Below are 26152 nucleotides of genomic sequence, written 5' to 3'. Positions count from 1 at the left end.
ATACTTGCAGGGTGGCCTTTTCTCTCTTTAACAGTACCTGGTGTGTCAGATCTGGGATTGTGACATTTGCATTGAGACTTGCAGGGAGCACTCTTCTCTATACATCCGTACCTGGTGTGTCAGATCTACACTTTTCTCTTCACTTTTATTAAATTGTGCATTCATTGTATTCCAAATTATCAGTGAAGAGGGGGTTTCTCCTCTGACTTGGAGGAAAAATTTGCCTCCAAGCCAGATAGATTTTTCCAGGCCACTACTAAGTCAGCCTCTGTTTATATGTACACTGCCCATTCAAAACAGCGCGTCAGAATAGGGATCGAATAACTGGAATACTATGAAGAACCCGTGTGTTACGTACCAGCTGTATCAGAAAATGTATGAACCAGAGGAATGGCATGCTGCTAAAGAAGAAAGTTTTCTAACTCCCCGGCTATTTCCCGCCAGTATTCAGTCAGGCTATTATACTCGGTACACAGCAGTAATCCCAACTATCGGAGTTGAGAGCAGCATAAGAGACAAATAACATCACAACAAACAATGGTCAGTGTAATGTTATTGTTGATCAATGTTATGCATTTTCGATATTGTAGGCCGTCACATTTAGTTTTCTTCCGACTCTGAAATACTACTCTTATCATAGTCGGTACGGTAAAACTGAGTAAGACACAAAAGATCGGAAATGGTATTCTCTGTAACTTTTGTTATGTGCTACTTTTCGATAGGACCAAATACATAGGTATTTAAAAATTAAATTTTAGGCGCCTTCCCCTAAACTACAATCTCATCTAGGGTGAATAAAATTGTTTATATCTTAGAATGCAGTTTCCTATTCCCAGACCCTATATACCGATTTTCATTAAAACCAGTTAACCAATTTTCTCGGGCTCGGCGTCGATATGGACTTGTAGCCTAGATTGTAGCGACTTATTCTCCGACTTCGTATACCAGTCCTCAATGAGATAGGACCACTAATAGCGTAAATATTTGAGAATTAAATTTTAGGCCTTACCCTCAACTACCATTTCACTCAGCGTGAATAAAATTATTTATAGCCTAGGTTTTAGCGACTTATTCCCCGACTTCGCAATCCAATTTTTATTATGATAGGACCACTAATAACATAAATATTTGAAAATTACATTTTAGGCCTTCCCCTAAACTACCATTTCTATCAGTGTGAATAAAATTATTTATGGCTTAGATTGTAGCACCGTATTCCCAGACTTTGCATACCGATTCTCATTAAATTATCTATAGCCGTTTTCTAGTGAGACAGACAGACAGACAGACAGACAGACAGACAGACAGACAGACAGACAGACAGACAGACAGACAGACAGACAGACAGACAGACAGACAGACAGACAGACAGACAGACATTACGGAAAAGAAAAAAGTGCATTTCCTTGTTACTGTGGACATAACCGATACATAAATACCATTATTTTCAAATTCTGAGCAATGTACAGACAAAACTCTTATTTGATAGATATATATATAGTTGTTTACGTAAATATTATAATAAAGTCGACTTTTTGAAGTATAAATCCTGAAACAAAAAAATACAATAGAAATACACATCGTGTTCGGACGCAATGTGCCTGCCGAGCACAAGGATGGATAATATTACTATTATTGTGAATATTAACTGAGTAAAATAAAAGATCCTGATGAACTGGACGATATATGCTTGAAGATCACGCGGAAACAGGAAACTACTTCAAGGTTGAAGTAGCTAGGTCCCCGCGAGTGACGAATACGAGATAAGAATTAACACGTGTGCCAATCGGTGGCGTGCCAGATGCGACCGTGCCGCATGCGACCCGTGCCACTACCGACCGCATTATCTGTAACCGTGCCAGATGCGACCGGCGTTGACAGGATGCGACCGGCGTTGACAAGCAAATTGTCATTTGATAAGTTGTGTCATCACCCAAGATAAGGTAAGTTAAACGAAGTGCAATGTAATTTCAAAAAGTCTTATAAGCAGCTACTGCCTCTACTTTACATAACACTTCTGGGGGAAACTCGTTTTGCAACACGAAATATGGTGATGCGTTTACGTCTTTTCCCACCGGGCGAGTTGGCCATGCGGTTAGAGGCGCGCGGCTGTGAGCTTGCATCCGGGACACAGTGGGTTCGAATCCCACTGTCGGCAGCCCTGAAGATGGTTTTCCGTGGTTTCCCATTTTCACACCAGGCAAATGCTGGGGCTGTACCTCAATTAAGGCCACGGCCGCTTCCCTCCAACTCCTAGGCCTTTCCTATCCCATCGTCGCCATAAGACCTCTCTGTGTCGGTGAGACGTAAAGCCATCAGCAAATAAATAGTATTTTCCTAAAATATCTCCATATATGGAGCTGCGCCTCCATGTCTGGGAGAAGGTACCAAGCAGGTTAGGTCAGTGAGTTGCCGGACGACTAGTTAGAGCTACTTCGGTAGGCTGCTGGGTTCGAATACCCCGTCGGCCATCCTCGAAAATTATTTCTCGTGGTTTCCCATTTTTCATCTCCAGGAAAATGGGCGTGGTATTTCATTTCGTAAATCCCACAAATATTGGCCGGGAATCAAACCCGGACTGCCTTGGTGAGAGGCGAGCAGTGATGCCACTGGGCTCGTTTCTATTACTCCCCACTCCATCCGGTTCTTACTGCGGGTCAGGGTGTGTAGCAGATTTGGCATTCTTTTACGGCTGGATGCTTTTCTTGACGCCAACCATTAGAGAAGAAATGCTACGTGTTAATGTGGTGGTGGTGGTGGTGATTATTGTTTTAAGAGGAAGTGCAACTAGGTGACCATCCTTTATTTAACACTAATCAGGGAGAAAAATGGAAGGAATCCGACACTGCGAAAAAGGAAGATATCAGCGAAAGAAAGACAAGAGCCACGAAGGGCGTGAAAACGAACGACTCTCTAGGCCTAGAAAGTTCTAATCCCGTCGGGGTTGGAATAGAACAAGATTTGAGCAAGGAAAGTCGGATAGGATAGATAAAAATGAGGAGCCTAGCACAAATAAGTGGAAGCAGTGCTAGGACTCAACTCAGTGCCCCGTGGTCACTAACCTACGCTCCCAAGTTGAGAGCCCCTTACGACACGCAGGGAATACCATTGGTGTAATTCTACCGCCCCCCTCCACAGGGGAATGTGGAGTTAGATAACTTTCTTCTTTAGCATGACTTTCCTCTGGTTCATCGATTTTCTGGTACTACTGGTACGTAACATACTGGTTTATCATAGTACTCCACGCATTTGATTCCTTCTCTGTGGCACGGATTGGAATGAGCAGTGTGCACACTTAAAGGAATAATGGGAGAGGATTGTTCACGGCTGTCTGCGGCCTGGTCATTCCAGGTCGGGAACTTTGGACTGTTAGATCGGCAGCATAGTACTGTTAAAAATGAGAAAATGTGCGGTTTTCTATTTTATCGAGTATTTCATAATTATGATAGCATTGCTTGTAACTGCGACATTTCTGTTGACTTCATTGTAATGACCTATGATGATTTTAGTTGGCAAAACCACAAAGACAGTCTTTCTGATGATGTAAAAAGACAGGTAGAGAGTGAGTGCCTGCCATTATCATCACACTGCCCAACTCCACTGACTGGCAGTAGGCAAGTGGGCCTACCATCATAATGAAAACTTACCAAGTTGATTGTGACTGACAGTAGACAAGAGGACCTGCCATTATAATTTCCTAATCAAGTCTTCACATGCGAAAATACGAATGGTGACTTGCCCGTCGCTTTTCTGAGTAACTTTAAGAGCTATGTAGTTTAATATAATCTTATTCACAACATGTAGAGTATTTAACCTAGAATTCTGAATACAATGTAGAATTCCGTAGCGAAGCACGGGTACATTAGCTAGTCACATCTAAATTTGTATCAGAATCTAATTACGCTGTACCAGGGACTCCGAAATTAAGTTTGAATCCCTTTCAGAAAACAATCGATAATGTTTGGTAACAAAACGCACGAGTAGCGTTGCGAAAATATTGCAAATCTTGGGCTAGGAAGACTTAGAAGTAAGAAGACGAGCTGCTCGACTAAGCGGGATGTTCCGAGCTGTCAATGGTGAGATGGCGTAGAATGACATTAGTAGACGAATAAGTTTGAGTGGTGTTTTTAAAAGTAGGAGAGATCACAATATAAAGATAAAGTTAGAACTCAAGACGACATATTGCGGCAAATATTCGTTTATAGGACGAGGAGTTAGGGATTGGAATAATTTACCAAGGGAGATGTTCAATAAATTTCCTATTGGGCGAGTTGGCCGTGCGGTTAGGAGCGCGCAGCTGTGAGTTGGCATCCGGGAGAAAGTGGGTTCGAATCCCACTGTCGGCAGCCCTGAAGATGGTTTTCCGTGGTTTCCCATTTTCACACCAGGCAAATGTGAAAGTCGATGTGTACTTTAATCAAGGACAAGGCCGCTTCCTTCCCACTCTTAGCCCTTTCCTATCCCATCGTCGCCTATAATATATATAATTTCGTGTGGCTATTTCTAGCCGAGTGCAGCCCTTGTAAGGCAGACCCTCCGATGAGGGTGGGCGGCATCTGCCATATGTAGGGAACTGCGTGTTATTGTGGTGGAGGATAGTGTAATGTGTGGTGTGTGAGTTGCAGGGATGTTGGGGACTGCACAAACACCCAGCCCCCGGGGCCATTGGAATTAACCAATGAAGGTTAAAATCCCCGACCCGGCCAGGAATCGAACCCGGGACCCTCTGAACCGAAGGCCAGTACGCTGACCATTCAGCCAACGAGTCGGACATCGTCGTCTTAAAACCTGTCTGTGTCGGTGCGACGTTATACGCCCTACCACTAGCAAAAAAAGATCCTAATCCTCTGAAATTATTTACGACTTAGGCCTACTTACTTATCGTGTCCTATTAGTGCCGGGAGTGTCCGAGGACGGGTTCGGCTTGCCTGGTGCAGGACTTTCTACCTGACGCACATGGGAGGCCTGCGCGTCTGGATGTGAGATTATGATAATGAGGTAGGGAAAGATGAAACCCGGTATCGGCACGTACCCTACTCCTCTCGAATAATACCAAGGGGTCTGCTCAATGCTTGACGTCCCTATCCGACGGCCGAATCACCATCAACAGCATCATATTGCCTCACTTCATTTGAACACTGCGAAGAAGTTTAGATTTGAATCCAGGCTTTTGGTACGCAATCTAGTGATTACAAATTGTATACATCAACTTTCCTACCCTGCCGGCCTACATTCTCATGGTGAAATTTTTTTCATCCGGGCTAAGTGGCTCGATGGCTCAGACGGTTGAGATGCTGGTCTTCCGACTCCAACTTGGCAGGTTCGATCCTGGCTCAGTCTGGTGATATTTGAAGGCGCTCAAATAAGTTAGCTTTGTGTCGGTGGATTTACTGGCACGTAAAATAAGTCCTGCGGGACTAAACTCCGGCACCTCGGCGTCTCCTTAAACATAAAAGTAATTACTGGGACGTAAAGCCAGCAACATTATCATATTTTTCTTTCGACCAACGGCACTCGAACCTGCTAACAACGGTGTCAGACCTTTATTTTAGAAAAGACCAAGTTATCTACTGATAAGCAATCTGCCAATTGGTGACAGCCCTTAATGCAGATCAATTGTAAATGATTGATGGGTCGCATGCGGCACGGTGCATATCCGCTCGGTCGCGATTGGCACGATAATGGCCGGGTCGCATCCGGCACGGTCGCATCTGGCACGTAACCTGCCAATCACATCAGTTGCGCCCGACGGAAGGTTAACATCAGTAGTGGTCACACAGTGCGGGGGCTTCTGCGCCAGTAGTGGACAATGGATACATGTATAGGATATCGTTTTTACTTCTCAATATTCCCCACTCGTTCAAGTGGTACGGAATGTCTTCTCCTAAATATTTTAAAGTCATTAACTGACACCTCGCAGGTAATCAGCCGGTCAAGTGGTACGAAATATCCTAGAACCTTAGACTGAACATCTATTATTGATTGACGCAAGAGGCTTTTCATAGTTCCACAGGGGACTGATGTGATAGTTAAAAAACACACCGTCACATCCAAAGCCAATCACAGAAACAATCTGATTTGATTGCTTACCAATGATTACTCGGAAATTAAGCATTTTCAGGACAGTGTTCATATGAAAGATTTGAAATGTTTTGTTTTTAATAATATGCCCCAAAATATTTGACAGCAATCTATATAGACGCTGTATATCATGCAGCTGCATTCTAGAAGCTTCGATTTATTGGAACTCTCTATCTCCCGTTTGGGTGGAGTCACTGTACCCACTGCATGTCGTAAGAGACTACGAAGTGGGGAATAACCAAAGATTCAGTACTCGTTCTTTGGTCTTTTAAGCCCAAAATGATACCCATGAGTCTATGTTTTACCGCGTAGCGATATTTCTCCTGTCAGACGTTGACGTAAGAAAACTGGGACCAATAAGGTGTTGTTCACGAACATTTTTCTTTTCTCTCCATCATCTGGCAGCTAGGCAGATGGGATGCATTACAGATCTTGCGAAATCGTTTGTACAGTATATGAATAAAGGATTGGATAGTAATAAGCCGGGCTGGGTGGCTCAGACGGTTGCCTTCTGACCCCAACTTGGCAGTTTCGACCCCGGCTCCGACCAGTGGTATTTGCAGGTGTTCAAATACGCCAGCCTCGTGTCGGTAGATTTACTGGCACGTAAAAAGAACTCCTGCGGGACTAAATTCCGGCACCTCGGCGACTCCAAAAACCGTGCAAAGTAGTTAGTGGAACGTAAAGCTCATCACATTATTATTGAATAATAATATAGGCCTATGTGTAGAGAGATCCATAGTTTAGTATTTGTTGCTGCTCATTATTACCGATGTTCCTGTTGCCATCTTTGGAATATAGTAGCCGGGCTGAATGGTTCAGAAGGTTAAAGCGTTGGATTTCTGAGCCCAGGTTGGCCCAGTCCGGTGGTGCTCATATACGTCATTCCCGTGTCGGTAGATTCGCGGGCACGTAAACGAACAGGGCCGATGACTTTAGATGTTAGGCCCATTTAAACGACCAGCATCACAAGCATCATCAGCATAAAAGAACTTCTGCGGGACAAACTTCCGGCTCCTGCGACTCTCCGAACACCCCCCCTGTGGGTGAGGGCGGTAGAATAACACCCACGGTATCCCCTGCCTGTCGTAGGAGGCGACTAAAAGGGGCCCCAGTGGCTCTGTACTTCGGAGCGTGGGTTGGCAACCACGGGGCCCTTAGCTGAGTCCTGACATTGCTTCCACTTACTTGTGCAGGCTCTTCAGTTTAATATATCCTATCTGACCTTCCTTGGTCAACTCTTGTTCTTTTTCGACCCCGGCGGTATTACGTATGGAGGCCTAGGGAGTCTTTCATTTTCACGCCCTTCGTGGCCCTTGTCTTTCTTTGGTACCTTCATTTTTCGAAGCGTCGGATCCCTTCCAATTTTTCTCTCTGATTAGTGTTATGTAGAGGATGGTTGCCTAGTTGTACTTCCCCTTAAAACAGTAATCACCACCACCTCTTCGAAAACCATAAAACAAAGTAGTTAATGGGACGTAAAATCAATTACATTATTATTGTACGCTTTCAGTTTCAGTATTGTGTAGTTTAGTATTTATTGCTCCCCATTACTGATGTTCGTGTTGCCATCCTTGGAATATAGTAGCCGCGCTGAATGCTTCAGACGGTTAAAGCGTAGGCTTTCTGAGCCCATAATATAGGGGAGAGTCCTACAGTACCTCCAACCGTCACTTTTTCCCTTATAAAAAATGAAATGGTGTAATGTAGGAGATTTTAATACAATAATCTTGTACTTCATTAAATGCTTTTGCAATGTCAGGGTGTGATTTCCATAACTGAAGAATGGATCACAGATGCAGCATGCAAGGTCTCAATGATGAACACCGTAGTGAAGCGACAACACTGGATGTCTGACGAAACTTTGGCACTGGTTGAAATGAGACTTAACATCTGGCTCACAGTTACAGATCCAGAACAGAAAGGACGGCTAATAAAAAAAATGAACAATGATATCAAACACGGTGAGCCTCCGTAACTCAGGGACAGCGCGCCGGTCTCTCACCGCTGGATACCGTGGTTCAAATCCCGGTCACTCCATGTGAGATTTGTGCTGGATAAAGCGGAGGCGGGACAGGTTTTTCTCCGGGTACTCCGTCTTTCACTGTCATCTTTCATTCCAGCAACACTCTCCATTAACATTCCATTTCATCTGTCAGTCATTAATCATTACCCTAGAGGAGTGCAACAGGCTTCGACAGCCGGCACAATTCCTATCCTCGCCGCTAGATGGGGCTTCATTCATTCCATTCCTGACCCGGTCGAATGACAAGAAACAGGCTGTAGATTTTCATTTTCATCAAACACGCTTGTAGACGAGACAAGATAGAACATATTAAGAAACTGTGTGCAGAACTAGAGGCACATGGGCCAAAAATCACAGCGCAGAACTGTACGACAAAGTGAAATACTTAGCACGAGAGTTTATGCCTAAGGCTCAGATTATTAAAGACGGCCAAGGGAATATCATCACAAATGCAGCGGGTATCACTAAAGTACGGAGAGAATACTGCATCAAGCTATTTACTGATGACCCACAACCAATGCCAGGTCACCAGAACCCAACAGACATTGAACCAACGATTCTTAGAGAAGAAGTGGAACGTGCAATAAAAAAAGCTCCGGAACCGGAAAGCACCAGGCCAAGATGGAATCACTGCTGAAATCGTAAAGAACATGGGTGACCTAGGTGTTGACACCCTCCACAAGTTATGTCAGAAGATATGGACATCTGGAAATTGGCCGTACCAGTGGTGCTGCTCATCTTCTTACCACTGTTCAAGAAAGGTTCTCCACTTGAGTGTGCAACCTATCGAACGATAGCCCTCATCTCCCATGCCAGTAGAATCATGCTCGCGGTGCTGAACGAGAGGCTGAGACCTTCTTACTTCCACAAATATCAGAGGAACAAACCGGGTTTGTTCAGGGCAAAGGAACTCGTGAGCAGATCCTAAACATCCGACAGATCATACTGAAGACAAGGGAGTACAATATCAAGATATTCCTCTGCTTCGCGGACTAAAAGAAGGCCCTCGACAAGGTAAAATGGTCAAAGCTCTGGGCTATACTCATTGAGATGGCGACGCCGAGACGTTTGGTGTTCGTGATTCAGCAATTGTACTCTTCGAACACTGCGACAGTGAGTGTTAATAGCAACTTTTCAGACATCTTTTCTACTACTGCTGGAGTGCGACAAGGTTGCATTCTCTCCCCCCTCCTATTTAATGTATACAGTGAGTACATTATGAGGGGGGGTTCTCGAGGATGGGAGTGATGGCATCACAGTTGGTGGCAGGAAAATTAATCTAAGATATGCGGATGACACTGTGTTTATTGCAACAGATGATCATAAACTAGAAACCATCATGTGGAGGTTAGACGAGCGGAGCAGAGAATATGGTCTTGAAATCAACAATAAAAAGACCAAAGTGATGATTGTAGATCGTTTTAATAACAACAGATCTGCCACAACAAGAATTGCTGATTATGAGGTTCTTAGTCGCATCGAGTATCTAGGGTCTATTGTCACAAATACCAGAGACTGTGAACCTGAGATCCGTAAGCGCATTGCAATTGCGAGAAATTCAACAGCAAAACTTACCCGCATCTGGAAGGATACCTCCATCACTTCCAAGACAAAGCTCATCCTCATTCGAACTCTGATCTTCCCTATCGCGACCTATGCAGCAGAAACTTGGACGATGAAGATCGCGGATCGCCGCAGGATTGATGCTCTAGAAATGTGGTGCTATAGGAGATTACTGCGAATACCATGGACAGCACACCGTAGTAATGAATCGATCCTGCAACAGTTCGGCATCAGAAGAAGACTGTCGACCCTTATCAACCAAAATCAACTCAGATATTTTTGGTCATATTGCCAGAAGACAGAGGCAGTGGAAATACTTATCATAGAGGGAAAAGTCGACTGCCGAAGGCCTAGAAGACGTGTACCGTTACGATGGATGGATCAGATCAAGAGCTTGACCAGGATGAACTTACAGCAAGCAAGTCAATATACCCAAAGCAGAGACTCCTGGAGGCAGATTACAGAAAGGATTGTCGCGTGATGCCACTACACCCTTGCGAAGGGTTGGCCTCAAAGAGAGACTGTTCGTTTAGCGACATATTATATATAGTCATTATTTTTTGCCTTTGTTATTGTTTTTCTCGTGCTAATTTCCTGTGGCAGAAAGAAGAATAAATAAGCAAATAAATAAATAAATATTGCGTATGTTTACAGGATTTCTCTGGAAAATTTTTCCAACGATACCTCCAAATATTTTTATTATAATTGTAATTATAATAATAATAATTTTTCCGCGGTATCTGTGGAACGCAGAGATGGTGAAAGAAGGTGCAGGTTTGAATGGGTCTAACTACAATACCAAGAATTGAATTAAAATTTTAAAAAAGGTTATATTTCTCTCAATATTAAAAAAAACTTAACAAATTTCCACTAGGTGAAATCACAATGAAAAATCAGGTACAATGCCAGTCTTGAAACGAAATTTGGAAAACTCCAAGATCCAGAACTTTAACAATTTTGGGCTTCAAGCCCCTAGTTTTACAATTCTGAGCTACCAGCTCAAGTTCACAATTCAAAATGGGAAATAATTTAGTCAAGGGCAGAAATCCCCTAATTCTAGAGTACTTGCTCCCTAAATTACAATGTCAAGCCTTCCAGAGGCACCCTTCACTATTACAAAACCTTGAAAAGAGCTAATAGGCTCTCAGTTTCTTCCGGCCCACTCAAGGCAAATCAAAATCTTATAATCTCTGGCCTCTCAAGATACAACTTACAAACTGAAATAGTTTAATACAGGGGTATCTAGTACCCAACCTACAGACCTGTAGGTCTCTCGGCCGATGAAGCAAACTACTGAGGTGGCTGGTATGGAAATAACTTTAATACATTACAGATAAAACAGTTACTAAATCGTAGTCACCTCAAACCAAGATGAAGGGGAGCTCGAGAGGGTAACTCACTCTCTATCCCCGATTTACAGATAAAAACCTTTATGAAATTTACATTAGCCTAAAAAAATTACATTTTAGAAAAGTTTGTTACATAGTTAAAGATTCGGACCTTCCCCTCGGATGAATTTGCGGAGACAGCAAGAAAGATAGAATTTACGTGGCCATTACCTTGTAGATGTTCAGCCGACCGAAGAAAGAGGCGCCCCGCCTCCTGCCTTAACACACACACTTAGAAAGACTGCGATCAATTGAAAATATACCCAGAAAAGCCGCAGTTTATATACCCTCAGGGAAGGCTCGAGAGAAATCAGGAAAAATCCGGACACACCCTCTCCATTTTATTGCTTAATTCAAAGTGAACAAGAAATGCGGGATTGGTTGAAAATTAATTACAAAACTTCCTGATTGGCCAGATTCAAAACTGGCGGAAAGAAAAAGAAGTGTTGCCAACCCATAAATAAATGAACATAGATTCAGTTATGGAAAACCTAGGAATTTCGAAACTTCTATAAGTTATACATTCTTCCACCTTGCACCAGAGTGCATGATCAGAGTTTTTTTGGTAGAGACATCTGTGAAAAAATGTCCAAACTTATTGATGTATAGCAAAACAAAACAAGGAGGAATTAAATCAGTTTAGGAAACTTCACAATAACACAATTACTTAATATTTCAGTAGTGACATCTTCTAATAATTAAAGTGCCAAGTTCATGTGGTATCAGTTTCACCTTTTGGTCGATAGAGGAGATATTTAAGGCGCTTATTTTGAATGAGCGGAGTTGAGGTGTACCTCCCGGTACAACAATAATTAGTATTTACTGTAGACATACCATCACACATACTTAGGTTCAGGTGCAGTGTAGTAGTCTGAAGGTCAAGGTTCGAAGTGATCTGGCACTTGGTCATCCGAGTTGAGTTTGGCCCTCGAAGGCTACAGAGCTATGGAGGCCTGGTGAATACGGTCAAGATAATCATTTCTTTATGCACACCTTGTACCTTCAATCAATCGATGTACTAGAGAAAGGTTTATTGTATTTATGAAAGTTTTTGTTTTATTTCATTACAATCTGTTTTACGCCGCACCGACACAGACGATAGGATAGGAAAAGGATAGGAGTGGGAAGGAAGTGGCCGTGGCCTTAATTACGGTACAGCCTCAGCATTCGGTGTGAAAATGGTAAACCATGGAAAACCATCTTCAGGGCTGCCAATATTGGGGTTCGAACCCACTATTCCCGAATGCAAGCTCACAGCTGCGCTGCCCCTAACCGCACGGCCAACTTGCCTAGTAAGTCATTTTCTCTTGTTTGCCATCGACCTAAATGCAAACTGTCATTTTAAGAAATTAGTTGTTACTTGTAAGGTACTAAAAGGATATTGTGTTATAAATAAGGAACATAAAAGGGAATTAGCAAGTTTACCCGCACCTAGTATCCTTAAACCGGTTAGAAAACCGGATTTCACCCTTCTGAAGTAACTTAAGTAAACATGGCTTTATAACCTTGGAGGTATTGGTATGTAAATATGTGCACACACGACTAATCCTTGGCCTATATAACTGCTTGTGTCCTTGAATCATTAATCTAGCCGGTCCCCCCATCCTGTGTTGTGTTATCGAATATCTACCCTCATCACACATGTCTCTACAGCAGGAGGGAAGCAACCCTTTTATGACATAACAAAGACATTAAACACATCTACGTGCATGTTACTTTCACAGAATATGCTGGCTGAGTGCCATGAGAACTCATAAAGTCAGCTCCTATCACAGATGGGGTAGTTAATGAGTTCTCACACAGCGCGGGGAGAGATCACGTTTCGAGATCTGATATATCCTAACGTTCTGCAACGGAGAATTTTTTTTTTGCTATTTTGTTTTACGTCGCACCGACACAGATATGTCTTATGGCGACGACGGGAGAGGAAAGGCCTAGGAAGTGGAAGGAAGCGGCCGTGGCTTTAATTAAGGTACAGCCCCAGCATTTGCCTGGTGTGAAAATGGGAAACCACGGAAAACCATCTTCAGGGCTGCCGACAGTGGGGCTCGAACCCACTATCTCCCGATTACTGGATACTGACCGCACTTAAGCGACTGCAGCTATCGAGCTCGGTCAACGGAGAATTAATGTCAGTAAACCGCTTACTGAATATATAGAGGGTATCCTTGAATAAGGTTCCAATACTTTCAGAGGAGACAGCACGCAACAAACAAAGGAAACAAAAGTCCTAAAAGCATTGGTCACAACCCGTATCTTCGGAGTTATGGTCTGCTACCACTATTATCAATGATCAGGATGTTCCAATAATTCATGGAGGGTCATGTGCAACAAAAGACGGAAATACGTTCCTAGCTAATCATAGGTCGTGAACGACTGAAAATATGTTACATGAATAACGGGGCACCGGCCCATTTTGATCGTAGTGTTTAGCGACATCTAACACGGTTCTATGAGCAATGGATTGGTCGTGGAGGTCCGTTCTGTTGAACTTAACCCTTGAGACATTTGGCTTTTGGGACATGGTGAATGCGGTCCCTAAAAGTGATGTGGATACACTACGGGAACGCGCGTTCAATGCCTTTGATGCATTCCGCAACAGCCAGGGATATTCCACTAAATCCGTGATTCCATGTGACGTATGGTGGAAGGCTGCACTGCAATGGATGACGGTCACATCCAGATATTGGGTTTATGAGCAAAGTTTATAGCACCCTTTTTCCTTCGTTTCTTGCGTGCTGCCTCTTCTGTGAATATTGGACCTTTTTCAAAGACATTGTCTATATATTTTACAAGTTGCTCTACGTCGCATTGACACATAGGTCTTATGGCGACTATGGGATAGGAAAGGGACAGAAGTAGGAAGGAGGTGTCCGTGGCCTTAATTACGGCACAACTCCAGCATTTGCCTGGTGTGAAAATGGGAAACACGGAAAACCAACTTCAGAAATGTCGACAATGGAGTTCGAACCCACTATCTCCAAAATGCAAGCTCACAACTGCGCGCACCTAACCACACGGCCAGTTCGCTCGGTGTAGCTGTCCTTTATAGAAATTAAAACAATAATAGTAATAATAACGTGTGGCCTCCGAAGGGGCCTCGTACAAGTCTATCGAGTTGACGCCGTACAGGCGACCTGCACGTCTATGAAGGTGGGGCCCTACCTACCATCAATTCTAATGATGAAGACGGCACATACGCCTAGCCCCCGAGCCAGTAAAATTAACCAAAATGGTTAAAATTCCCGACCCTGCCAGGAATCGAACCCGGGACCCCTCTGACCAAAGGCCAGCACGCTAACCATATAGCCACGGAGGCGGAATCTCTAACAATAAGGGGGGTCAAACTCTGAGGTTACATTCCTCACACATGAAAGAAGAAAACATGTTATATGGAAGTGAGGGGAAAGGGGGGCGGGCGGCATGATAACATGAACACAGGGATGTGAAATGAGGAACATCTCATAATGTAAACATTCCTATATAATAACAATATTAGAGGCGCGCGGCTGTAAGCCTGCATCCGGGAGATAGTGGGTTCGAATCCCACTGTCGGCAGCCCTGAAGATGGTTTTCTGTGGTTTCCCATTTTCACACCAGGCAAATGCTGGGGCTGTACCTTAATTGAGGCCACGGCCGTTTCCTTCCAACTCCTAGCTCTTTCCTCTCCCATAGTCGCCATAAGACCTATCTGTGTCGGTGCGACGTAAAGCAAAAAAAAAAAAAACGAAAAACAGAACAAACTACATATTAGAACAAGTCTTGTGTACGGAGTTTTCAATAATATTTACAAGTAAACCAGAAAATAGAACTTGATAGGCCTATATAAATACAGTAAATATTTTGAAGGAATGTTTTATGTACGAAGTTATAAAAAATACTCACAAGTAAAAAAATTAGAAATTGCTTCATAAATACATTTTCTTAATAAATATCCTATCACCGTACTGTATATTGTGCATTTCATGATATGAAATGTGTAAAGCTCTACCATCGGATGTACCGCCTGTACAGTCTCCAATGGGAAATGTAGTTCTCTGAAGGAAGCCCTCTTTCTAATCTAATTCTTGATATAAAACCATCCACCACCTTCTCCAGATTTAACGCCTTAGCAGCCTCCGAAGACTATCAAACTCCACGTTGTAAGGGATATCTTTTTGGGGGGGGGGCGGGGGCAGAAAACACCTTGCCTCGCCAAAGTCGGCGCCACTGGATTCAAAAACGCTGTATTCCCCTGTTAGAACTTTTTTCTACAACTCTACATACTTCATTAATGTTTATAAACACACGGGAACGAATGTACCAACATACCACATGGAACTCTTTCTTATATGAGATGTTCAAAATGCCCTCCGTTAGCATCAACCCGCCCTCGCATTGAATCCCTCTACCAAGTTTGAACTAGCGATCTTTGGATCCGGAAGTCGACAGTATACCACTCTTCCACAAGGGGGAGCTTAGGGAGATGAATAAACCCGTCTCTTGGAAGAATGAAGCAAACATAAGACTCCTGTGAGGCAGAAAAATGAAAGCCTCTAGGTTTCGTAAATCTCGTTGCGGTAGGGTCAAAGGGGACATCCATAAAACGTTATCTCGAATGGAGGGAAGGGGGATTACAAGAATGTGACTAAATATACGATAATTTGGGGAGGGGGTCTGCACGAAAATATGGACGTTCTTTATCTTTTTTTTGTTATTATCCAGTTTGCAAAATCTAAATGAATTTCTTTTTTGGCCCTTTAAATATATGTTTTTATTCCAGCTAAACATAAACAAGCCTGCCTACTGTTTCTTCTTTATTTGTTCGTGTTTCTCTCTTTTGGAAAATATACTGACCAATTTTGAGACAAGTTTGCGAAATGCAAATTCTAATAGTAAAACATTTTCTATCTTTCTTTCTTTCTTAATCCACTTAACTTCCAGGGTTGGCCTTCCCCTCGCACTCAGCGAGGGATCCCACCTCTATCGTCTCAAGGGCAATCTCCTGGACTGTGAGACTTTGGGTCGGGGGATACAACTGGGGAGGGGGATCACTACCTCGCCCAGGCAGCCTCACCTGCTAGTCTGAACAGGAGCCTTATGGGGGATGGAAAGATTGGAAGGGATAGGCAAGGAAGAGGGAAGGAAGCGGCCGTACTTTAAGTTAGGTACCATCTCCGCCTTTGCCTGGAGGAGAAGAGTGAAACCACGGAAAACCATTTCGAGGATGGCTGAGGAGGGAATCGAAACCCCCCTCTACTCAGTTGACCTTCCGAGGCTGAGTGGACCCCGTTCCAGCTCTCGTACCATTTTTCAAATTTCGTGGCGGAGCCGGGAATCGATCCCGGACCTCCGGGGATGGCAGATAATCACAATAACCACTACACCACAAAGGCGGAGAGTAATAAATTATGAATAAAATGAATGTACATTTATCTTCATAATTTCCTTTATTAAAAAATTCACACCATTTTGCCTATAATGCCTGTATAAAACCTCACAGTTCGGTAGGAAGTTTTCGGAACGCATATCGAAACCAGCATTAACGTTATGTGCGTAGAATTAGAATTCACCCATTACTTTTTGTTGTGCAGTTGGCACTAGCTCTCAGTCATATTTGATTTTTACGTTTTCCCAGGCAAGTGGACGTTGTGGTTGATTCATTTTGAACGTTCACTTGGGGTCTTGAGACATTTTAAAATTTGTATGGCATTTTTGCGTACTTATTTTATGGAAGAACCCCGAGAATAAACAAGGGCGATCAATAAAGGTCGGATAGGTAAGAAGAAAGTGAGGAGCCTGGCACCAGTAGGTGGAGCAATGGTTGACTCAGCTAGGGGCCTCGTTTCAACCACTCGATGCTCGAAAACGAGGGCCCACAGAAGGCGATACATCTGTAATTTATGCACAGACACTCTACTGCCTAATATGGTATGCCCAGTTATCTACATTAGATAACCTTCGGCCAAGAGTAGCGAACATCCATGGAGGGATTCACTCAGAATCATCTCATTCATATAAATGAATGATAACTCTGAGGAGATGTACTGTATGTGTTTCCTCTACGCTTGTTTGTCTGCCCACCATGTATCGAGGTATGTATCAGAGGTATTTTTAATTCATTAATTGTACTGACAGAGGGGCTGCCTGGCCGAGGCAGCAAAGGAGCGCTCGGTTCATCCGGAAGTACGTGGGTTCGATTCCCCGTCAGGAAAATTTAAAACCGAGCTCGATAGCTGCAGTCGCTTAAGTGCGGTCAATAGTGGGTTCGAAACCCACTGCCGGGAAGCCCTGAAGATGGTTTTTCCGTGGTTTCCCATTTTCACATCAGAAAAATGCTGAGGCTTAAGCTTAATTAAGGCCACGGTCGCTTTCTTCCCACCCCAGGCCTTCTCTGTCGCATCGTCGCTATAAGACCTATCTTTGTCGGTGCGACGTAAAGCAGATATTAATAAAATAATATTCCATGCCCTGGCCGGGAGTAGAACACTGAACTCCAATTTCCGAAGGGAAACATGCTAACCAGAAAAGCACGCAGCCAGATTTATTAGTTGTCCATAAGGACAATAATAAATTACACGCCGTGTATTTAAGTTCTGACTGACAGTTACGATGAGAACGTAACAGTCGAGCGATGTAGTCACTGTTCCTCCCTTACGATTTCCGCGGCTCGAATCATTGTCAGTGCATTTGGGCTTTTGAAAAGAAAAGTTAAGGTCTTATGGTTCGGATTCCACGTAAAATTGGAGATCGCATTGCTGTTGTCGTGGTGGTCATCAGTCCATAGACTGGTTTGATGTAGCTCTCCATGCCATCCCATCCTGTGCTAACCTATTCATTTCTACGTAACTACTGCATCCTACTGTACACCTGCACTATTCTGTTTGACGTACTCATGCCTTGATCAATTCGTACCGTTCTTACCCCACTACACTTTCTTTAAAATACAACTGAACAAGTCTTGGGGGTCTTAAAATATGTCTTGACATTCTATCTCTTTTTTTAGTCAGATTTACCCAATTCTCCTCTCACCAGTTCGAAACACTCATCTCACCATCAGTATTCTTAAAATCACATTTCAAAAGCTTACATTCTCTTTATTTTTCATAGCTAGTTAATGTCCGACTCGTTGGCTAAATGGTCAGCGTATTGGCCTTCGGTTCAGAGGGTCCCGGGTCCGATTCCCGGCCGGGTCGGGGATTTTAACCTTCATTGGTTAATTCCAGTGGCCCGGGGCTGGGTGTTTGTGCTGTCCCCAATATCCCTGCAACTCACACACCACACATAACACTATCCTCCACCACAATAACACGCAGTTACCTACACATGGCAGATGCCGCCCACCCTCATCGGAGAGTCTGCCTTACAAGGGCTGCACTCGGCTAGTAATAGCCACACGAAATTTAAAAAAAGAACAATGAATAGCTAGTTAATGTCCGTGTTTCACTTCTATACAAGCTCCAGGTGAAGATATCCAAACAATCCCTATGTCAATGTTCGAAGTGAGCACATTTCTTTCCTTAAGTAAGGCCTTTCTTGCTTGTTCTAGTCTATGTATTATGTTTTCGTTACTCTCACCAACATTAATTATTCTATTACGTAAAACATTCACCTACTTCCTATAAGAGAGCCTCTCAGAGAGCACGGTGCAAAATACGACTTCGCATGGTTGACCAGAGTGCAGACCTCTACTCCTCGATTTGTAGCAAAAGCGCTGTCTCTCTCTTTCCCCACGCCCGTCTCGCTCGCTCCACCTATCTGCCTCTTTCTCACTTGCTCCGTAGCGCTCCAAATCCGAGCCGAGTTTAGCGAAGTTGAGCCGAGCAGCCCAGAGACGAAGCGTTGGTCCGAGCCGAGCCGAATGGGACCGATGCACGCGTGAGATTTTGGGCGTTTGAGAGACCCTGCTATAAGACATTATTTCCTAACCTAACATTTCCTGCTCCACGCAACTTCATTCGACTGCACTATATTATTTTAATTTTAGATTTATTTCATCTTGTAGTCATTCTACAAAACTATGCACACACCATTCACCAATTTATCCAGATTTTCTGCAGAATTAGATACAGCAACAATATCGTTGGCAAATCTCAGGGTTTTGATTTCCTGTCCTTGGATTGTGATTCCGTTTCCGCATTCCTCTTCGTTTTCAACTACAACCTGTTCTATATATAAACATTGAATAGGAGAGGGAAGACACTGCAATCTTGCCTCAGTCGTTTTTGGATTGCTGCTTCTTTCCAATAGCCCTTGATTCTTATCAATGCAAGATGATTTTTGTACTATGGTCATGATATCAACGGTCACGTATATTTCAAAATGTGCTTTGGTTTTCAATTATTATGACGTAAAGATTGGAAAATTTCACCCCATCACGTACACTCACACATTCTTTCACATATATACAAGTTAAATGCTACTACAGGGTGGGGAAAATAAAACTGAATGGAAAAAATATTTCTAAGACTGACGCGGAATTGTTAATGAACTGCCCATCACAGAAAATGCCGGAAACCGTGATTTCGATACACCAATCATTTGTTGTCGCATGTCCGTGCGTGCCCACCTCCCGAGTACGTTACTGTGTCATTACGTGTGTATGAGTGAGTGAGTGAAAGTAGCAGAAGTGGGTTTTTTTTTTTTTTTTTTTTTTTTTTTGCTATTTGCTTTACGTCGCACCGACACAGATAGGTCTTTTTGTTTTTTTGCTAGGGGCTTTACGTCGCACCGACACAGATAGGTCTTATGGCGACGATGGGATAGGAAAGGCCTAGGAGTTGGAAGGAAGCGGCCGTGGCCTTAATTAAGGTACAGCCCCAGCATTTGCCTGGTGTGAAAATGGGAAACCACGGAAAACCATCTTCAGGGCTGCCGATAGTGGGATTCGAACCTACTATCTCCCGGATGCAAGCTCACAGCCGCGCGCCTCTACGCGCACGGCCAACTCGCCCGGTACAGATAGGTCTAATGACGACGATGGGATAGGAAAGGCCTAGGAATGGGGAGGAAGCGGCCGTGGCCTTAATTAAGGTACAGCCCCAGCATTTGCCTGGTGTGAAAATGGGAAACCACGGAAAACCATCTTCAGGGCTGCCGACAGTGGGGCTCGAACCCACTCTCTCCCGATTACTGGATACTGGCCGCACTTAGCAGAAGTGTTTAGTGACCAGTTGAATGCAAAACAAAATGGTACTACTCACGATAAAAAAAAAGCGCGTGTTAATTGTCGAGTGTTAATGTGAAGCACGATTCGTGAAAAACCTGTGTGGAAGAGTTTAAGACTGAAGTGTTATGGCAAAACCATCTGAAAATTATGGAATGCAAAACTTAGTGGCAAAATGGCTTTGTAGCGAATAAAAATGGTAATAATCCGAAAAGATTTCGAACACCAGAAAACAATGCTCGAGGGAAAGAAAGCCTTGAACGAAATCCCAATGTCGGTCATCTGTGCAAGTGGGAATTAAGAAATCGTCGTGTCGAAACATTATCAGAAAGGACCAGCATTTTTATCCTTACAAATTTACTGTTGCGCATGCGTTAAAGTGTCCAGACGAGCCTTCGCGTGTTGAGTTGTGTCGGTGGCTTCTGAGGACTTTTGGATCCACAGTTTTTTCATTTCTTCAGATGAGGCCATTTCCAGCATCTTCCGTGATGTTCATCAATCCCGCGTCAGTCCTATTGTTAATATTTTCAGAGCCAGTTTTATTTTGCCCTCCCGGTATATTAAACCATGTCCCGGAGAACATAACGTACATACATACATACAAGGGGCAGTGAAATAAAAGCGGGCCTCTGTCGAACACGGGACCACAATCAACGCACAACGCTATGAAGACACGCCCTCATCATCCCTACAGCCCAGACCTCTCCTCGTGTGATTTTCACATCCTTCAAGAACTGAAGAAGACATTCGTGGACATCGGTTTGTTTCGGACGACAACGTGTGTGTGTGTGTGTGTGTGTGTGTGTGTGTGTGTGTGTGTGACTAGGTACAAATCTGGTTCAGTCGACAGCCCGCAAGGTTTTTCATGGATGGGATTAGCCATCTCATCATCATGTGGGTTACATGTCTCAAGAGTTCTGGTGATTACTTTTCAGGTACGAAATGTTCTTATATATCTTTTGGCAGGTGATCCGTTTTAATCTGACTACCCGTTATATGTAGGCTACATACTGGACTCAGTAGCTCCAATGGTAGAAAGTGATAACATTCAGAGCTCAAGTTATTGAGTTAGACCTTGGTTTAGTCCAGTGGCAACTGAAGGTACCCAAATATGTCGCCAGACTCGCGTCGGTCGATTTACCGGCACGTAAAACAACTATCCCAAACAAGATTCTGGCACCTCGCCTTCTCCGAAAACCATAAAATTAGTTACTATGATGTAAAACCTCTTGTATAACATTTTTCTTTCTTTCTTTCTTTCTTTCTTTCTTTCTTTCTTTCTTTCTTTCTTAATCTGTTTACCCTCCAGGGTTGGTTTTTCACTCGGACTTAGCGAGGGATCTCACCTCTACCTCCTCAAGGGCAGTGTACTGGAGCGTGAGACTTTGGGTCGTGGTATACAACTGGGCAGGATGACCAGTACCTCGCCCAGGCGGCCTCACCTGTTATGCTGAACAGGGGCCTTGTGGGAGGATGGGACGATTCTTTTTTTTTTTGCTAGTTGTTTTACGTCGCACCGACACAGATAGGTCTTACGGCGACGATTGGACAGGAAATGCCTGAAGAGACTGCTAGAACGACGAATGCGCGTGGCAAGCGGGTGAATCATAACTCAGTGTAGTGATGGGATAATCGATACAAAACAATCGCTCATTCGATTATTTCATTTTATTCGATTATTCGATTATATTTCCCATTCGATTAATTTTCGATTATTCATTCGAATGAATGAGGCAATCGAATAGTGCATATTTGCTCCATCCAATTATTTTTTTTGATTATCCATCCGAAACTCCATTAGAATCAATGAGGCAATTGAATAGTTAATTTTTTCCATTCGATTTTTTTTATTCATTCGGAACAGCATTCGAATTAATGAGGCAATTTAATAGTGAATGCTTTCGAAATAAGCAAATGAAAAGTGATGTTATTAAGGCAATTAATTCACTCATTTAGTTTCATCATTTGGAGATGCGTTTGAAAAAGGCGTTTTTCTATTTTTCATAAGAGTTCATCTATTCGCTTATTTCAATCGATTTTCCATCCGACACACTTGAACCGAAAAATTGATTCATGACGCATCCGAATATTCTATGCGATTCAACTGAATGATATTTGAAACTCATTTGATTATTTTATTCGATTATTTATTCGATTAAACAATCGGATGGTAATTATTCCAATATTAAAATTATTCGATTATGCCATCACTACAACCGAATGATATTTAAAACTCTTTCGATCATATACTCGAATATTTAAATAATTAGATGGAGGTTATTCGAATATTGAAAGTATTTGATTATGCCATCACTATATTGAATGATATTTGAAACTCATTCTATTATTTTATTCGATTATTTAAATAATCAGATGGAGGTTATTCGATTAATAAAATTATTCGATTATGCCATCACTACATTGAATGATATTTGAAACTTATTCGATTATTTTATTCGATTATTTATTCGATTATTTAAATAATCGGATGGAGGTTATTCGATTATGACCTTGGCAAAAAATACCCCTGCTACTCTTCCTCACAGAACATGCGAAGTCTCCGCTACTTGCTGTGACACTATAGAAATATATTAGCCGCGACAAACGACATTTTGTGCGTATTTTCGCTAACAATTTTGTTAATTATTAAAGAAAATAAAGGAGAGATTTAGCTGATAAGACAACAGAGCTTGTATAAATTGTTTTTAAAATTAATATTTCCTATAAATCCTAGTTTCAGGTGGCTCAAATGGAATAAAAATGTCCCCTCTCAGCCCCCTCCCCTAATCGCCAATACTGCTATGACGTGGACGTAGGTGAAAAATAACTCCCTGTAGTAAAGGAATTCTTGTTTTATTGCAGATATACTGGTGCTTGGAGTTATACTTTTGGTGATGAAGACTTCTCTACAGGACCAGTGTTCCCGAGAGGTGCACTTGTCACTTTACAGCAGTCGGAATCAAACAGGACACTGGCAGACGCTAATCACTTGGGATCAAGAGGTGTTACAAGATATTGATACTGACAACAGGGAAACTGCTCCGATACTGCTTGGCATGAGTCAGCGAGTAGCAGGATGTACAGGTCACGAGATGTTTTACATACGAACACGACTCGTGATGTCTTCGCCGCGTGCAGGACCGGGATATATCACGGTGCCAGATGTAGGGCGGTATAAATTCCATACTACTGCTGTAACCTGGGAGGCGGCTCGCATGATTTGCTCTAATGAGGGAGGTCACCTTGCTGTGATCCGCTCCAAAGCGCAGGAAGACTACCTAAAGAAAATGTTCGCGCGCCACCCGAAGATCGAAAAGACAAACTGGAATGAAATAGCCTGGCTTGGATTTCACGACCGACACACTGAAGGTGAATTCATTACTGTTCTCGGAGAACCCTTTCACCTTGTTGGGTATGCTAATTGGGACAGCGGTAAACCTGACAACCTGGTGTGGGGAGGATATACAACGGACTCTGACTGTGGAGCTATGAGGCGTACTGGAAAAATAATAGACCTTCCTTGCAGTGCAAACTATTCCTTCTTCTGTGAGCAGAACTGAAGTTGATTCAACGAAACCAGGGAAGACGAATTTAACTAAGGGTAAAGGACAGTGCAGAAGTCGGCAGGGAGAAGGCAAGGGAGGTCAGGACACCGTACTAGTATACAGTATTTTTAAAACACAGTACATTCAATCAGAGCTGGCTGTAACGTAGTAATTAGTAATTCATTTCAATAGATTATAAAACTCCCTTCTCTTAGTTCGGATCATTAGAAACTTAGAAGAGAGTGTTAGTTTATTGTAATGCAATTTACATTTGTACATGTTGTAGTCGTTGTTGTTGCTTGGGTCACCAGTCAATAGACTGATTTGATGCAGCTTCCATGCCACCCTATCCTGTGCTAACATTTTAATGTCTACATAACGACTACATCCTACACCTACTCTAATTTGTTTGTCTTATTCATGCCTACCGTTCTTACCACCTGCACTTCCCTCAAAAACTAACTGAACAAGTCCCGGGCCTCTTAAGAAGTGCCCGATCGTTCTGTCTCTTCTTCTCGTCAAATTTCACCAAATCGTTCTCCTCTCAACAATTCGACACAGTGTCTCTTCATTCGTGATTCGATCTACCCATATCAACTTCAGGATTGTTCTGTAACACCACATTTCAAACCCTCTACTCTCTTCATTTCGGAGCTATTTACTGTCCATGTTTCACTTCCGTACACCGCCAAGTTCCAGACGAAAGTCTTTAAGATCATCTTCCTGATTCCTGTATCAATGTTTGAAGTGAGCAAATTTATTTTCTAAAGAACGACCTTCCTTGTTTGTGCTAGTCTGCATTGTTTAAGTTCTCGTTACTTTTGCCATCGCTAGTTATTTTACAACCAAAGTAAAAATATTCATCTAATTCCTTTAAGACTTCATTTTCTAATCTAATATTTCTTGCATCATCTGACTTCGTTCGACTGCACTCCATCACTTATGTTTTAGATTGATGATGTTCACGGGATTGTGTCCATACTATTCAGCAAATTCTCCAGATATTGTGCAGACTCAGATAAAATAACGATATCATCGGCAAATCTCGATGTTTTGATTTCCTCTCCCTGGATTATGATTCCCTCTCCAAATTCCTCTTGGATTTCCTTTACAGTCTGTTCTATACAAACATTGAAAAGGAGAAAGGATGAATTGTAGCATTGCCTCGCTATGGACTGCTGCTTCTTTTTCATGCACATGTATTTTATAATTACTTAATCTTTATTACAAATAAACAGTTGTGCCTGTTGTTAATAATATAAGTTAAACTCTATTTACATTAGAGTTTGTTTTATGTTCTTTTTATTTTCCTTTGTGACTTACTTTTTTTTGTATTACAAGACAATTTTGTTGGCTTTCCCGTTGTATTCTACTCTTTGTTCAACAATTGGGCAATTGTATGTAATTCATTCTCTCTTTCTTTAGCTTTAGATACACTATTAATGTACAACTGTTATTTCATATTAATGTTAATTCGTTTTTCACCTTGGTAGTTTTAAATCTCTTTGATGAAAAGCTTTTGTATTTCTCTTCTAAGTAAAGTTTACCATAAATAAACAATGAACGATAAATTCATTTTTATAATAATGTTATTGCAAACCAGAAATATACTCAACAAAGCTCTATCGGAACGAAAGATAAAGAAGTAAAACTTCCGTAGTGGATCATAAATAATTATTCCGTCAGCATAAACGGCCTACCTCATATGCTCTGAAAGGCCATTTGGTAGAGCTTTGAGAAAAGTGAATCTACGAAGTCTGTCACCTCGTCGAGGATGTTGAATTGGCGCCCATCATTGTGGTAGTCCGACTCGTTGGCTGAACGGTCAGCGTACTGGCCTTCGGTTCAGAGGGTCCCGGGTTCGATTCCCGGCCGGGTCGGGGATTTTAACCTTAATTGGTTAATTCCAATGGCACGGGGGCTGGGTGTATGTGTTGTCTTCATCATCATTTCATCCTCATCACGACGCGCAGGTCGCCTACGGGAGTCAAATAGAAAGACCTGCACCTGGCGAGCCGAACTCGTCCTGGGATATCCCGGCACTAAAAGCCATACGACATTTCATTGTGGTAATCTGACACAGGAAACAAATGATAATCAGGAGGGATGGTGGCAGGGAAATACCAGGTGTAAGTTTCTGCCGGTTTTTGTCGTAAAGAAAACACGTAAATATCAAGGGAAATTCATTTTTTAAATTCAAAATATAGGCCATCGCTTCTACACATTTCGCCTATCTTTCAGGTACGTTTTCAATACCATGCCAGAAAAACTCCTTGTCTTTTGCGGCAAACCATTTGTCGAGCCATTTTCCAACTTCCTCAAAATTCTGGAAGTGCTGCTCTGCGAGCACGTGTCCCATTGATGGGAAGAGGTGATAGTCAGAATGCGCCAGGTCGGGGCAGTA

At 42.7% G+C, this 26152-nt stretch overlaps 1 protein-coding gene across 1 annotated transcript; it reads left to right on the top strand.

Moving 5' to 3' along the window:
• Positions 1 to 17089: 17089 nt before the first annotated feature.
• Positions 17090 to 25230, top strand: LOC136872530 (hemolymph lipopolysaccharide-binding protein). Its single transcript, XM_067146334.2, has 2 exons — positions 17090 to 17132; positions 23066 to 25230. Exons 1-2 carry the CDS (start codon positions 17123 to 17125, stop codon positions 23761 to 23763), a joined length of 708 nt encoding a protein of 235 aa, XP_067002435.2. The 5' UTR covers positions 17090 to 17122; the 3' UTR covers positions 23764 to 25230.
• The last annotated feature ends 922 nt before the right edge of the window (positions 25231 to 26152 follow it).

The sequence above is a fragment of the Anabrus simplex genome, chromosome 4, assembly GCF_040414725.1.
Source record: "Anabrus simplex isolate iqAnaSimp1 chromosome 4, ASM4041472v1, whole genome shotgun sequence".
Taxonomy (NCBI): domain Eukaryota; kingdom Metazoa; phylum Arthropoda; class Insecta; order Orthoptera; family Tettigoniidae; genus Anabrus; species Anabrus simplex.
This window is presented reverse-complemented; position numbering and strand designations above follow the sequence as displayed.